This window comes from Bombina bombina, chromosome 11 (assembly GCF_027579735.1).
Source record: "Bombina bombina isolate aBomBom1 chromosome 11, aBomBom1.pri, whole genome shotgun sequence".
In the NCBI taxonomy this organism is placed as follows: domain Eukaryota; kingdom Metazoa; phylum Chordata; class Amphibia; order Anura; family Bombinatoridae; genus Bombina; species Bombina bombina.
Genome location: NC_069509.1, coordinates 151758901 through 151775823, shown reverse-complemented (window position 1 = coordinate 151775823; position 16923 = coordinate 151758901). Strand labels below are relative to the sequence as shown.

The following is a 16923-nucleotide window of genomic DNA, read 5'->3' as shown; positions in this document are numbered from 1 at the left end:
TGCCTCACAATATGCAGAAGCTGAAGAAGGAGAGCTTCTTTCTGTGGGTGATGTTTCTGACTCAGGGAAGATGATGCAACCTGATTCTGATATCTCTACATTTAAATTTAAGCTTGAACACCACCGCGTGTTACTCAGGGAGGTTTTAGCTGCTCTGAATGACTGTGATACAATTGCAGTGCCAGAGAAATTGTGTAGACTGGATAAATACTATGCAGTGCCGGTGTGCACTGATGTTTTTCCAATACCTAAAAGGTTTACAGAAATTATTACTAAGGAATGGGATAGACCAGGTGTCCCGTTCTCTCCCCCTCCTATTTTTAGAAAAATGTTTCCAATAGACGCCACCACACGGGACTTATGGCAGACAGTTCCTAAGGTGGAGGGAGCAGTTTCTACTCTAGCAAAGCGTACTACTATCCCTGTCGAGGACAGTTCTGCTTTCTTAGATCCAATGGATAAAAAGTTTGAGGGTTACCTTAAGAAAATGTTTATTCAACAAGGTTTTATCCTACAGCCCCTTGCATGCATTGCTCCTGTCACTGCTGCTGCGGCGTTCTGGTTTGAGTCTCAGGAAGAGGCTTTACAGGTAGCGACTCCATTGGATGATATACTTGACAAGCTTAGAGCACTTAAGCTAGTCAATTCTTTTGTTTCTGATGCCATTGTTCATTTGACTAAACTAACGGCTAAGAATTCTCGTTTTGCTATCCAGGCGCACAGAGCGCTATGGCTTATATCGTGGTCAGCTGATGTTACTTCAAAGTCTAAGCTGCTTAACATTCCCTTCAAGGGGCAGACCCTATTCGGGCCTGGTTTGAAGGAGATTATTGCTGATATCACTGGAGGAAAAGGCCATGCCCTTCCTCAGGATAGGGCCAAACAGTCTAATTTTCGTGCCTTTCGAAACTTCAAGGCAAGTGCGGCATCAACTTCCTCTAATGCAAAACAAGAGGGAACTTTTGCTCAGTCCAAGACGGTCTGGAGACCTAACCAGACCTGGAACAAAGGTAAGCAGGCCAAAAAGCCTGCTGCTGCCTCTAAGACGGCATGAAGGAACGGCCCCTATCCGGTAACGGATCTAGTAGGGGGCAGACTTTCGCTCTTCGCCCAGGCGTGGGCAAGAGATGTCCAGGATCCCTGGGCGTTGGAAATTATGTCCCAGGGATATCTTCTGGACTTCAAGGCTCCCCCCCCCCCAAAAAAAAGGGAGATTTCACCTTTCACAATTATCTGCAAACCAGATAAAGAGAGAGGCATTCTTACACTGTGTACAAGACCTCCTAGTTATGGGAGGGATCCATCCAGTTCCAAAGGAGGAACAGGGACAGGGATTTTATTCAAATCTGTTTGTGGTTCCCAAAAAAGAGGGAACCTTCAGACCAATTTTGGATCTAAAGATCTTAAACAAATTCCTCGGAGTTCCATCATTCAAGGTATTGGTATCCCACAAGTAATGGATGATCCGTGGACTGGATACACCTTACAAGAGAAAACATAATTTTATGCTTACCTGATAAATTTATTTCTCTTGTGGTGTATCCAGTCCACGGCCCGCCCTGTCATTTTAAGGCACGTATTTTTTAATTTTAAACTACAATCACCACTGCACCCTATGGTTTCTCCTTTCTCTGCTTGTTTTCGGTCGAATGACTGGATATGGCAGTTAGGGGAGGAGCTATATAGCAGCTCTTCTGTGGGTGATCCTCTTGCAACTTCCTGTTGGGAAGGAGAATATCCCACAAGTAATGGATGATCCGTGGACTGGATACACCACAAGAGAAATAAATTTATCAGGTAAGCATAAAGTATGTATGTATGTATATATGTATGTATGTATTCAGGTAGAGCATTCACTTTTAAAACAACTTTCAGACTTTGTTGAAGGAGCAGCAGTGCACTACTGGGAGCTAGCTAAACACATTGGGTGAGTCAATGAGAACCATATATATGCAGCCACCATTCAGCAGCTAGTAGTGCATTGCTGCTCCTTAGCCTACCTAGGTATGCTTTTCAAGAAGGGATACCAAGAGAACAAAGGAAATTAGATAATATAAGTACATTGGAAAGTTATTTAAAATTGCATGTTCAGTCTGAATAATGAAAGTTTCATTTTGACTTTACTGTCCCTTTACTCCCATTGTTCCCCTGCAATCCAGTGCACACAGAATCAACCCCTCACTAAGTTTCAAGAAGCTCAACAAATAGAGGATTGTCTGTAGTGCAAGAGATCTGCACAAGGACCTTAGTGTGAGGAGGGAGGGGCGAGTAGTAAAAATGAAAGTGAAACCTATAATGTTTTAGTTAAACAGCAATTTAAATTGTTTTATTTATTATTGAGGTATTTTTCTCCTTCCAATAAAGTATAGCTGATAAGTTGATACAATATGAATAATTAACCCATTCAATTGGGGATGTTTACCTCCCAATAATTGGTATATAACTAATTAAATCTGTAATTTTCTGATATAACTGGCTAGTGATTTAAATCAAATCCACCCTGACAATTTGTATGTATACCATATATCCCACTAGTAAGATTGTAAATCAGGTGATTTAACAGAAATATTAGACAAAATCAACTTAAACTATACTATAAGTAAGAAAAAAAGATTATCCACAGGGGAAAGGGTGGGAGGGACTTAATCAGGTGGGCATGAAAGTTTAATTTTGGTATTTTGTCCATTTAATAAATATACTGGGACTTATTGGAATACCTATGCTGTCTTCATTTTAAAAAGAAGTATCCATTGTTTGTACATTTTGTAAATAGAATCCTAAACTTGTCACCTGCTAAAGAATATATCCTTTTGTTATTTATGCTATTTATCTTTAAAGGGACGTTGTGTCATGCTATAATTTGTTAGAGCAAGTAGATTGTCACAACTGGCTGTGGAACTCTTATGCCAACAAATGTGTTAAATACATAGATCGTCTCATTTGGGAGCTGAAGTGCTTTTGACTCATGAGTTGGTTTTGCCTATGTGTTTAACGCTTTTTGTGGGTCTTTAAACACATGAAGTTCCATAGCGAGTAGAGCAAAAATGACAAGTACTAACAAATTAGAGCATGTCATTTTTATACTAAGGTGTTCATTTAGCATGTAAATTAGAAATATGTGGTTGTGTACTCATAGTACTGTGGTAAATTTCTCTGGATCTATAAACAGATTATTAATTTACACTTGATGGCACATTTACACTTCTGAATTACATTTATTTGACTTCTTATTGTGCTATTATGTAAATACTTTTACTATGCTACGTATTGATTTTTCTCATGAAGTTCAGGATCTTCTAAGGTTAATTCACATAAGTTCACTGTATGGCTTACTTATGACGACAGTTTACTTAAAGGGACATAATACTCATATGCTAAATCACTTGAAACTGATGCAGTATAACTGTAAAAAGCTGACAGGAAAATATCACCTGAGCATCTCTATGTAAAAAAGGAAGATATTTTACCTCACAACTTCCTCAGCTCAGCAGAGTAAGTTCTGTGTAAAAAGTTATACTTCACCTGCTCCCAGCTGCAGGTAAAAAAAATGAAGAAATGAACAGCAGCCAATCAGCATCAGCAGTGCTGAGGTCATGAACTCTTACTGTGATCTCATGAGATTTGACTTAACTCTCATGAGATTTCATAGTAAGCTTCCTTTACCTGATTGGTGAAATAATATGAGAGTTCACGAGGCTCATCCTTTCAGCTGTCCCAGGACAGACACACTAAAATGCTGCTTAGAAATCCTTTACAATGGGAGGTGGCTACTGAGGAACTTTTGACGTAAAATATCTTTCTTTTTTACATAGAGATGTTCAGGGGAGATTTTCTAGTCAGCTTTTTACAGCTATGCTGCATCACTTTCAAGTGTTTAAACATTTGGGTATTATGGCCCTTAAAGATATCAGTGTTAATGTTCTATAAAATTGTTTTCCTATTAATAGGTTTCAATTGACTTGTTATACCAGCTGCAGATTATAAAAATTAATGTGAATTTGCTAACGAGCTGCTTCTCCTTATTGAAAAATGAAAATACAACACATTCAAATAGGTGGAGCTTGCAAGGAAAGCTTTATCTTTCTATACACAAAGGCTACATTATTTCTGTTTCTATATACAAAGGCCAATGTTCTGCAATTTAAAATGGGAGTGTAATTTCGTCTTTAGCTTTTTATTGACATAGCTTTTCTATAACCAATACTGCTGTATTGACATTTTCAGTATAGGTGGCAGTTTTAGCAGGCAAAAGCAGCCGACCTCTGCTGCTGCCTCTTGTTTACAAAGATTTTCTGTAAATTAATCTTTCTTTCTTTTTTTTTTTTTTCCAGTGTAAGTGGTGATTTCAACTGGTAAAAACAGCTATTGTTTAAATGACCAAATTAAAGTAAAGTAGATTTTTGGAAAAAATATTCCCTAGCAGCTAAAATTGATAATTGAAAACTCGTTAAAGGGGAAAAAGTTATAGTACTGTCCCTTTAAATATGCGTACAAAAACATAAAATCATATAGTTTTTAGTTGTTTAGTGCATCTGCTTATGAAATATTGCATTATTACACTATTTATTGTTCATCTTCATGTGCAGCAGAAATGAAGAGAATGTAAAATTTTCTATCTACTGATGTTTCAGAGTTAGCTGTAGTATTCTATCTATTGGTAGCAGTTTCTGTCTCAGGGACAGCTTAAATGGACATAAAACCCTAAATCATGATTCAGATAGAGCATACAGTTTTAAACAACTTTCTAATTTACTACTATAATTGATTTTTCTTCGTTCTCTTGTTATTTTTTGGTTGAAAATCAGGGATGGGAGTGTGCACATATCTGGCGCACTATATGGCAGCAGTTTTGCAACACTGTTATACATTAGCAAGAGCACTAGATAGCAGCACTATTTCCTGTCATGTAGTGCTTCAGTTCAGACGTGCACGCTACCTATCTATACGTCTCTTCAACATAGAATAATATGAATTTCTAGCAGCTTAAAGGGACACTGAACCTAAAAAAAATTATTTCGTGATTCAGATAGAGCATGACATTTTAAGCAACTTTCTAATTTACTCCTATTATCAAATTTTCTTAATTCTCTTGGTATCTTTATTTGAAAAGCAAGAATGTAAGTTTAGATGCCGGCCCATTTTTGGTGAACAACCTGGGTTGTCCTTGCTGATTGGACAGCACCAATAAACAAGTGCTGTCCATGGTCTTGAACCTAAATTTTGCTGGCTCCTTATCTTAGATGCCTTCTTTTTCAAATAAAGATAGCAAGAGAATGAAGAAAAATTGATAATAGGAGTAAAATAGAAACTTGCTTAAAATTGCTGCTCTATCTGAATCATGAAAGACAAAAATGGGATTCAGTGTCCCTTTAAACATATCAGTATTGTGTTATGGCAATAATTGTAACTGAATACTGAATGAAAGTATATTTACTCTATATGAAATGTTAAATGTGTTTTTTATTGATATGACTTGTTACCACATTCTGATTGCTAGAACATGTATTTAAGGTTTAGCTATGATTTTCTCCTTTGCTATAATAATGACATGAAGATCCATTTCTGTAGGTAAAGAAGGAGGCGGGAGAGAACGCCCCAGTGTTAAGCGACGATGAACTCGTGTCAATGTCTGTGCGGGAGCTAAATCAGCACCTCCGAGGTCTCACTAAAGAAGAAATCATTCGTCTGAAGCAGCGTAGACGTACACTCAAAAATCGCGGCTACGCTGCCAGTTGCAGAGTTAAACGTGTCACCCAGAAAGAGGAGCTTGAGAGGCAGCGTGTGAAATTACAAGAAGAAGTTGATAAGCTTGCCCGGGAAAATTCCAGTATGAAGATTGAGTTGGATGCACTGAGATCCAAGTACGATGCTCTCCAGACCTTCGCACGTACTGTTGCCCGAGGGCCTATCACCCCAACCAAGGTTGCCACCACCAGTGTCATCACCATTGTGAAATCAGCTGACATTTCATCAGCTTCCATACCATACTCAGCAGCATCCTAGTGCCCATGGAGGGGAGAGAACTTGCAGCCTGTTCTGAAAGGGACATTATGGGATTCACCTACATAGTTTCTCAATTCCTTTCTTGCCTATTTAATGTTAGGCATTGCCTTTTATTCCATTAGACATCCCAACATGAAGTACAGAGGCAACACTTGACCTGAGCTCTATGGCCAAGATGCAATTGTTCCAGGGAATTTGCCTATTGAATAATACACGAATATCTTTTCTAATGTAAAAAGGATTATTCGTTGTCTCTGAGTAAGCTGAAACCTTCGCAAACATAAGTTCATTGCTGAACAAAAAGTGAAATTTAAATAGAGAATGTGGAATTATTTATTTTTCTCAAACTTTTGATATTTTTTTTTAAAAATTTTTTTTAAAGACCTTCATTAATAATGCTCTCTAAAATTCACTTATTGTTGCTGAGTTGGGAAGCCAGGTTAAAAAAAGCTGTTTTTATTTTTGAGAAATATATTATGCAATATAAAATGAATGTTTACAGTTGAGCAGACAAATTTTATATATTGCTTAAGAGCTAGATCTTGTATTTGATGGGCTTGTGGAACCACTGTGTGGTTCATGTTGCCTAGTCTTACTTTTAAAAAGCCAGTTTTAACTTGAGACAACCTTCAGCCAATGCATCTTGTCATTGTAGGGAAGTTTTTACAAGTACTTTGACAATGATTTGTCTTATCGCAAAACTCAGGATTATGTTTTAATATTATTTTCTTTTATAAATATATATTATTGATTATGTACAAATCTGTACATTACATTTTTATGACATAATGCATCTACTTTGTTGTTTTTGACAAGGGCAAGTTAAGGGAATTTGTTTTACTAGTACCAGGATTTCTGCTTCAAAGTCTATCACTTAACCACACTTCAAATTAAAGATAGACCCTAACACAGTTTTTAACTGTTTCTTGTATTCAGTAACTTGCAGTAAAGTGATTGTGCAGTGGATTTGTCGTAAGCAAATGGTTTTTATTATGTTTACATTATAGCCATTGCTTTAAAAGCATACAGAGTAGAGACCACTAACAGAACTTTCTGTAAGTTGCTTCACTGTAAGCCAATTACCTCTCAAAACTAAAGTGAATCAGTTAACATTGTTTTTTTCCAGTAAGTCTGAAAACCACAAAAAAAGCCCTTCATGGAAATGTGTAGAAGTTTACTCATGTAATTTGGACATTCCAATTTGTTTCTTACTATTACAATTAGTCGGCTTTTATGACTCAAGTAGTAGTTTCAAGACAGAACTTTAACATAAAATGTGTGTTCTATTATGCTGCTCAGCACATTGGTGTAGGGGTGAAATTCAGTACCTGTCTAGAGCTCTAGGTTACAAGTTTGATTTAAAGCCAAGTTGACTCAGCCTTTCACCCTTTCTAGGGTACTAAATTTAAGATGGGCAATAACTACTTGTCAAATGCAGATTAACATTCAAATAGCCAGCTGCTAAATGCTTTGAGCCACCATGGGTGGTGAGATAGGTGCTATATAAATAATAGCATTATTTTAGAAGAATTAATAAAAATATTAACATCAATATGCTGAAAGTGTCTTTGCTCGTTTGGCAATTTGGTGCACTAAATGGCAAGAAACATGGGAATTGAACGTCTGATACTATTTTCTTCTTCTGAATGTGAATATATAGATTTGTGATGGATCTAGAAAGTGTTCCAGTGTTCCTTTTTAATTTTATGGTTTCATGCAGGTTTTTGAAGGACTAATATGTGGTACATGGTGGTGTTTGGTGGCTTATAGATAAAAAAAAAAAGAAAAAAAAAAAAAGTTTTGTATGGTTGTTATTTTAGAAGTGTATTGTTTCAGCAGGCTGGTATGAATAAAGGGAATATACTTAATGTGTGGATCAACATTCTACAATCTTCATTTGGTATATGCATATGTAGGCGTTTTGTATGTTGTTCCATCAATAGAAGGTGCAAATATAACTTGGGTAATAAATAGTAGTATGTTTCCACTACAGTACTTGCAATGCAGTGGGCTGTGGTTCTTGTAAAATTTAATGTAGTTTGTTTCCAATGAGAGGATTAATTATGTATCATTGTTGACTTTGTCCAAGACCAAAGATGTTTTTGAGGAACTAAAGGGCTATTGGCTTGATTGAAAAGGGACTTTACTGGATAATTAAAAGGAATATTTTATTGTGTATTTAACGCATTTCACAGGTTTTGTTTGAAATGTTCCTGAATGCTAATATGCTCTGAAATTGCATAAACTATGGAGCCCAATTTAGCTGAGCTTATTCGGAAAGGACGTTTTGGATTGCAATTGGCATGCTTTTATTTTAGGGAGTACTTTGATTCACCTTTATTTTAACCACAGTGATTATTTTGTTTCTGTATAATTCACTTGTCCATTATATTTATATATCTTTTTTTTTTATTTTATTTTTTCATTTAGGGTGGTAGTATTTTTAACCTTTTTTTGAAAAGTGTATACAATTGCCTCACTTAGCGTTGCAAAAAATCGTAATATCAAGTACACCATGAAAAAAACAAGTTAAAATATAATTTCATAAAGCTGTTTTTTTTTGTTTTTTTTTCCCCCAAGTTGCTAATCTCCACAGTATTAATCTTAACATTTTGTCTGCAACAATATTTTATTCTGTACTTCCCCTCACCATTAAAAAAGGGCTAATATTTTTGTAGTTGTCAGAAATTATCTTTATGGTCTTTAATCATTCAACTATGTTTCTGAAGGTCTTTGAGCTTATTACTTCTTGGTTGCCAGAGATGGCCACAGTGCAGCTGTCTATAGTAGCCAAGGGATTCATGAATTGGAGCAAATTCCCTGGGCAATACCATATACTTTAAAGGAATGTCAACACATAAGTAGCTGGTGGACTTCAAAAGACATTAAAACAAAGGTCTAAGGTTTTTGTATAACTGAAGTACCACACTAACAGCTGTATAGAAAATCCTGCTCTCCTTGGAAGTTGCACCCATAGAGCCAGCCTTCTTCTCTAAAGATCAGGATACATGGCGTACTAATAAAGGTGTATCAGCCTTTGCATAATTTAACAAACTTCATTTTTGTTCTTTTTTTTGTATTAAAATTACTTAAAGACGTACGTGTAGCCGCTATCTGCTGCATGTATTTCTTCCTCAAATTGTATTTTTGTTTGACGTGTGCCAAATATTTGGCTACTAAAGTGCTAGCCCAAGGAAAACAGTGACTTCTCTTCCCCTGTCATAGCTCATGGGAGGGGGAGGGACAAAGGGAGAACAGGGACTTGGGCATCATTATGCTGTTGATACCATGGAAATGGTAGGTAATCCATATTGGATATCCATAAGGAACATATGGAAATATTTAAAGAGATTTAAAAAAAAAAAAAAGTTTTATCATAGAAGTTTTCTAAGGGTGAAAAATCATTTTACAAATTTTAATAATGCAGTTCTTTATTGGAAGATGATGCAAACATATGGGTTACTGTGAAGCTATTTAGTGACAGGAGGGAGAAAGCAAATCCCCCCCTCTTGATCTCTAAACCCCAGCCAGATTTGACTTTGGAATCCTAAATTAAACAGAGTAACTTAATTCTTCCGTTCTGCGGAATCCCACATTCACTGTGCTGTAGCATGGATGAGATTAAGAATACTCAATCGTTTTCTCTTTCTGTTATTGTAGATGTGTGTGTATTTTAACTATTTGTTATTTTATATGTAATTTGTATTTAAAGATTCTTTGTTTTATGTTTAAGGTATTGATCTTCTGTGTCCCTTTCACTCATGTCTTTTTGTACAGGAGTGTGCTGCTCAGGACATCCAGTTCTAGAGATGGTTAAACACTTGCACTCCTAGGAGATATTCATTTTCTTCCTGTTTGTTTCACAGAATTAATTATAATGCTGAATAAATCTTTTCGATTTGGTAAAATATTTACCCATCCATTGCTGAACGAACTGTCACCTCCCTGAGAGCCAAAAGGTTAATGTAAAGGGAAAGCCCCAATAAACAAAGAAAATCAATGCATTTTGGTGAATAAACTAAATCAATTGTAGTTTTGTAAAAATGCCTAATCTGAGAATTTATTGGGAGCATGCATTTTGTGGACGTACAGATGATACCAACAATGCAGTATGTTAGAACTTTCATCTTTTTTCCCTTTTTACACGCCAACTGGTGCAAACATGTTGTGTTTTGTTTTTTGTTTTGTTTTTTACATTTGTGTGCCTGCTAGTGCATAGCATTTAACTCTACCCATAAACTGGAATACAGATGTCATCCCTGAACAACAGAATAGGTATTTGACAAATGTAGCTGCCAGGTAAACTGTCCCACCTGCCATTGTTTAACAGAAACAGGCAAGGCCTCTATAATTGCATTTTCATTCTTTAGTCCCTGATTTACTCATGTTCACTGTCCAGATTATTTGTGTTATTTAAAACATCTGTTGACGGGATTGGTTAAAGGGATAGAACAATTGGCGTGCTTTCTGTTTGTTTTTAGACTAGGTATAATGACTATAAAATGTGATTACTTTTATTAACAGTTCTTTGAGTAGTACTTGTTTATGGGATACGTCATAGAATGCCTTTTAAAGATAGAGCCGTTATTTACTATGTTGGAAAACCTAGCATGTCCTAGTTTACTTATTCTAAAGTCCATTTGAATGGTGAAACTGTTAAAGGGACACTATTCACTAAATACATATCATGCACCTCCCTCTAATCATCAGTGCTACCATCATGGAAGCTAGGTTACACTGCACATGTGCAGCAACTCTCCAGATTTCAACATGGGGGCACCCTTGACTAGAGGGAGGCGGGGCAAAACCTCAATACTATGCTCAGAAAATGTATTTGGTGTTTAACTGCCCTTTTAACCTACCATGATTATGACTATATAACCCATCTCAATACATTTTTTCCATAAACTATTATTTTAGGCATTTATTTAAAATAAAAATAAAAAAGTATATATAATTATCTATCTTCTTGTTTTGCTCTGCATACCTCAGCTACTGAGTGAACTTGATATTCCCAGTTACAAAACTCTAAATTATCATTTGTACATCCATTTAAAGCTATGTAAAAAAAAATATCTGTGATTTATGTTTTGTTTTTATTGAACGTCCTTTGCAAATCATACATTTTTGTAGTAAAGTGGGTCCAGAAATGTCCAAGAAGTGATTTGTAATGCAGTCTGTTCATCATGTGCAAGTAATCTATGTGTGTACAACGGTTTCAAGACAGATTTAATTTATATTGTTAAATTACATTGTCCACCGTGTATTGTTGAACCTGATATACAACCATGTGGTGTTCCCTTTAAGTCTGTTTCAGAGTTGTGGATCTTAATAGTAGTAAGAATCTGTAATTGCCAGAGAATTAGACTATTTTGTCTGGTTTCATAGAGAAACCAAATATGTTGGAGTTTTGGCAACTTTGACATGCGTCATTCATGCTGCAGTACAAACTGTAAGCTAATTTATTATTAATCTGAAGTAATATCACTTAATACAACTGTTAAATGGTTTGTTTGCCTTAATATTGGCAAAAAGTACATATTTAAGCCAACATACTCAATTGCTGTTTCAATGTAATAGTTGGTGAATTTTTGGTAAGTAATATGAAGCCTCTGTGTGAAAAAAGTAAAATATTTTTCATTTATTTTTTTTGTCTGGAAACCTTTTTTTGTAATGGCTTTACCCTCTTCTCTCATTTAAACTAAGCATAATGCATTTCACCAAGCTGGGTGTTTTGTGTTAAATGCTTACAAATGATGAGTAGTAGGTGATATAGCAACATCAAAATTAGCCATCAGTATCTCTATGTGGCTTCCAGCTCGTTTATTAACAGATATTCTAAAGTCTATTTAAAGTGAAATAGTGATTGTCAGGTGGAAAGAACGTCTATAATAACTTATTGCACATGTTTGTAAGAGTGAAAGCACCTTTTTTGTATCTGCTTTTCTCTCCATTGTTATATTATTTAATTTGTTTTGTCCCATGTTGTGAAATTGTGCGACACCAATGGATGTCAAAAGCATTTCACAGTAAAATGTTGTTTCTTTTTGTTCTCTTTTAAAATGTGATTTTTTTTATTTATTTTTTTATTTTTTTTTCTTACACCAAGATTTTGTTTCTCATATCAGTTTTTTGGGGGTCTTTTAGAATAAGACAAACCACAAGAGCAGTTTATTTTGCTTTTATGTTAAATAAGAAAATATTTGTTTTTATTAGAGTTGAACGCCTTCTGACCTTTTTTTTCTCTCTGTAATTCAGTAGGCTAATTTCAATATTTATTTTTCCTGTGCTGCTTTTTTATACATATATAAAAAATAAATTATTGGGATATATCCAAGTAATTGTGGATTTATGTTTGTATGTCCAGACCGTAATCCTGTGTACTGTATGTGTGCACCAATTTCTTCTTATCAGACAGCCACAAAGTAATTTATTGCTGTATATAATACTGCTGTGACTGGTTTTTGTACCTTTCCAATAAAGAGTTCTCATTGACATTTGTGTTTTTTAGTTTGTTTTTTTATATGTATAAAGAGTGTTTTTGTTGGTAAAATGTATGCAGACTTGCTGACCTTGCCACATAATTGCTTTCTTGATAAATCGGGGAACCTAGGAGTGTCACAGAGCTTAAGCATTTTTATGATGCTTTTGAAAGCGATGTTTCTTGAAGATGCATCTGAAGCATCTTCCAAAAACGTTCTGTGGAAACGCTGACATGGAAATGATAAACTTTAGTTAAAGTATAGAACGGAGAACAATTAGTAGCTTTGCAGAGAGTTCAACGCAGCAGAAGAATAAGCTGTAGCTCTAGCAGAATCCACTTTTATATTTATCAGTGGAGTGTTTCTTTTTATACTGTAAGATGATCAGAGTGGGGGGAAAAGGGAGAAGAGAAGCATTTGAATGTGTTTTGATATTTAAAAAAAAAAAAAAAAAAAAAAAAGAGTAGTATTTAAGAGCTCTATAAAATCTGTGAAGAATTGTCAAAATTAATATAATACCTACCTCTGATTGAAAAGGAGGAAGACCTAACCAATGTCTTATACTGAGTATCGGATAATGAAGAGTAGAACGTATTTATTCAATTCTGAAACAAATGAGCCACGGACAAAAGTGATTTTAGTCAATGGGGTCAATTTATCAAGCTCCGTATTAAGACCGCTGCTCCATAACATGTCAGCCTGCTCTGAGGCCACAGACAGAAATCAACTCAATTGAATAGGATCGGGTTGATTGACACGCCCTGCTAGCGGCTGATTGGCCGCGAATCTGCAGGGGCCGGTATTGCACCAGCAGTTCACAAGAACTGCTGGTGCAATGATAAATGTCTACATTGTAAGCTGTCAGCATTTATCGATGTGCGGCGGACATGATCTGCTACATATACCATATACATATATAAGGACAATGTATCAAGAAGAAAATATGGAGACCACAGCAAAGAACGTTGTATCTTAAAGGATATTTTCAAGTAAGAAATACTTGTGTGCAGAATTATTAATTTTATGGTAACTGTCACGGCTACGTCTATCTGCCCAGCTGTGACTGTGGGTGGAGTGTAGGTATGAAGGTGGTTAAAAGCACTTAGCCCCTGGCTACCTTATCTCCCTATATTTCTACAAGGGTATAAGGGGACACCAAACTAACCCCCAAATCCTGCCTGCGCCACCCTAGATTAACTATGCTGCCATCACCCAAGAACTTTAGTTAAGGGCTTCTTGGGGAACCCCAATTACACTCCAGTAATACTCAGAAAAGCAAATGCTGCAAATTTACTAATAACCTACACAATTAACAGTTTGATAATATGATTACCACCTTGTCACCAGGAGTTTGTGAATTCAGATACTAGAGCAAAATGATAGAATTGGATTATTGATATTTTAATGACAAAAGATGAATAAATGTTACAAGGTGCCAAATTTGCATGAAACATGACAGGCAAAATACAGTTCTTGCAAATAAAATGTGACTTAAAACACAGAACCTACACTTATGCAAATATCCCTAATAAACTTACAATAGGCCTTAGGGAACTCCTTAAGTCCTTGTTACTGTTCAAATAAAATCCCAAAGAGTTCTGCCTGAATCTAGGTTATATCCAACTATAACCCTAAACCTTTACTTTGTGTAGTAAAACCAGCCCCCCTGGATCACATGACCCGTTACAACACCTTACTTTGATCTAGAGATGGAATTCCTATAGGCCATATTCTTTATCCTAGAGCCACCAAAAGCAAACGTTGAGCTCCATACCCAGCAGGGGGATCCTTTTGATCATAGAGGGCTAGAAGCAGACAGAATGTTACACAAAACCAAAAAACAATTCAGGCTAACCCTGGCAATGCTGGGATATCGCACTACCTCTGCTGGATTACTATTCCAAACATCCATTACACTAAAGGAGTGTATTATGGAAGTAACAAATCCACTTTCTCAAGCCATCGTAGAAGAAATTCTAGAGATGTGCATTCAGATCCTCACAAAGGATCTGAATTCGGAAGTAGGCGACTGCTCGTGCCGTTTGGATCTTTTCGTAGCCAGATTGATTCTAGTGAAAGATCACCACACTAAGATCTGTGAAAATATAGATCTTACACTAGAATTCTGCAACAAAAAAATCCAAATGGCATGAGCAGCCACCTAGGTCTCCATTCGGATCCTCACAAAGGATCCAAATGTACATTCCAAATTTCTAGACCTGAGGAACTAGTAAGAAAACACAAAGGCAGTTGGCCTCACACCATTTTCAGAAAAAGTCCAATGGCAGCCATAGGTCTTAGGGACAAAATAAACTTTTGTCGGGAAAAAACATCTATTGTTCAGAACAAGGATTCAAAAACCAGTAATTCCTGAAAGGAAAATCATGCCAAAAAACTATTTTTTTGAGAGATCTGTGGTTATAAATGGCACTTTTGTCATATTACATGTGCAATAAAACATCTCACCTATCTTAGTCATGAACTTACAAGACCTAATCATCCGCGTCCTCATCAAGCAATAAGTAGGAGAGAACAAGCAACCTGAAGCCCTTATTAATTAGTACAGGGATCAAATTGATAAATGCCTTCTAGAAAATTAGATGAAAGACAATCCTCTATTGAATTCAATGTTGAGTTTGCCTGACACCAGATTGTAACTAACCCTTGTAACTTTTTTTTTTTCTTTCATAAGAGGGTGAGAATCCATGAGCCATTACTCCTGTGCTACAACTAGGAAGAGGCAAAGATTACCAAACATCTAAAAGCACTTAATCCATCCAACCTCTTTGGTATTCTAGTCTTTTCTTTGCATAGGCGGAAGGAGAAGAATTAAGGTGCTCCATATTCTTCAATGAGGGGTGTCCTCAGACCGATTTGAGGCCCATTTTCCCCCTCAGAGAGCTGTTACTTAGAGAAAGATGGGAGATTGGAGTATTGGGTAGTGACATAATCACTCTCAGGGAACGAGTTAGTCACAAGCCTGCCACATGTGTCTTGGGGACCGGTCCCCTAACCTCCTCCTGTTGGGTCGTTGATATACTCCTTACATAGATCCCTCTGCTGTGATGTACACAGCACTGGATGGGCTCTCTATTGGAAGCAATCTTTTCTGCAGCATGGTAGATTGGGTGCATCTGAGGTAAGTGCAGCCATTCTTTGCACTCACATAGCTCACAGGCTATTAGTAGGTACACCAATTTTGAGGTACATCATAGCCAGGAGACATACACATGTAAAAGACCTTTATTACATAGACTTTTTATACTTAGTCTGGTAATTATTAAAACTTTATCTAGTAATAGCTGCAATTTCTATTCAGCTAATTGACCTGGGATTTAACTGTGGCAAAGTGAGGGGGAGTATCTGTGTTCTTTTGAAATTCCTCAACTGCTCCTTTTTGTCTCATTACTGAAGGGTCAGATATTTTTATTAAGTATTAGGATGGCCCATATTTTTATGCAGTGCAATATTATTATGAATATTGAACCAGGAGGATTTCTCTTTACAGGTCTACTAAAGTCAAAATTAAACACACACTTTTAAACAACTTTCCAGTTCACATTCATTATCTAAATATGCACTTTTATATGCACACTTTCTAAGGCACCTACTGAGCATGTGCATGATTTATATAATATACATATATGCATTCTGTGTTTGGCTGCCCCATGATACAATAGAAAGGAAAATTAAGCTCACTCTGAAATTTGTCCCAAAAAAAAAAATATACACTTGTGAAATTCAAACTGTGCTTAAAGGGACACTGAACCCAAATTTTGTGATTCAGATAGAGCATGCAATTTTAAGCAACTTTCTAATTTACTCCTGTTATCAATTTTTCTTCGTTCTCTTGCTATCTTTTTTGAAAAAGAAGGCATCTATGCTTCTTTTTTGGTTCAGACCTCTGGACAGCACTTTTCTATTGGTGGATGAATTTATCCACCAATCAGCAAGAACAACCTAGGTTGTTCACCTAAAATGGTACGGGATTTAAACTTACATTCTTGCATTTCAAATAAAGATACAAAGAGTGAAGAAAAATTGATAATAGGAGTAAATTAGAAAGTTGCTTAAAATTTCATGCTCTATCTGAATCACAAAAGAAAATTTTTGGGTTCAGTGTCCCTTTAAGCATTTGTTAAAGAAAAGTGGTTGTGTTTATGCTACTCTGCTGTGCTTAGTGGTCCTTTAATATTTATTACCCAAGGTTGTCTGTCTCATAGGTCTCGGAATTTATTCTATATGGTTCCAGTTACATTGTTTCCAAACATTATTTCTGTTTGTGTTTTCTTTCATGGAGCATACTGAAATTTGTCCCCACTACCTTACACTATCAATTAGAGGGTATATCCACTGATAACCATTTTATTTTCTATTTTGCAGGATTGTTACCAGCTCACCTGAAGGGATCTCATTATGCATTCTAAAAGTGTAATGT

General features: G+C 36.0%; 1 protein-coding gene across 3 annotated transcripts in view; it reads left to right on the top strand.

Annotated features, from left to right (window-relative positions):
* The window catches only part of MAFK (MAF bZIP transcription factor K), a 53035-nt gene extending 40537 nt beyond the window's left edge, over positions 1-12498 (top strand). For all 3 annotated transcript variants that reach the window (XM_053694884.1, XM_053694886.1, XM_053694885.1), the window contains exon 3: positions 5569-12498. In XM_053694884.1, the coding sequence (XP_053550859.1) occupies positions 5569-6003 (435 nt within the window). In that variant the 3' untranslated portion in view covers positions 6004-12498. The remainder of the gene's footprint in view (positions 1-5568) is intronic.
* Positions 12499-16923: the final 4425 nt, after the last annotated feature.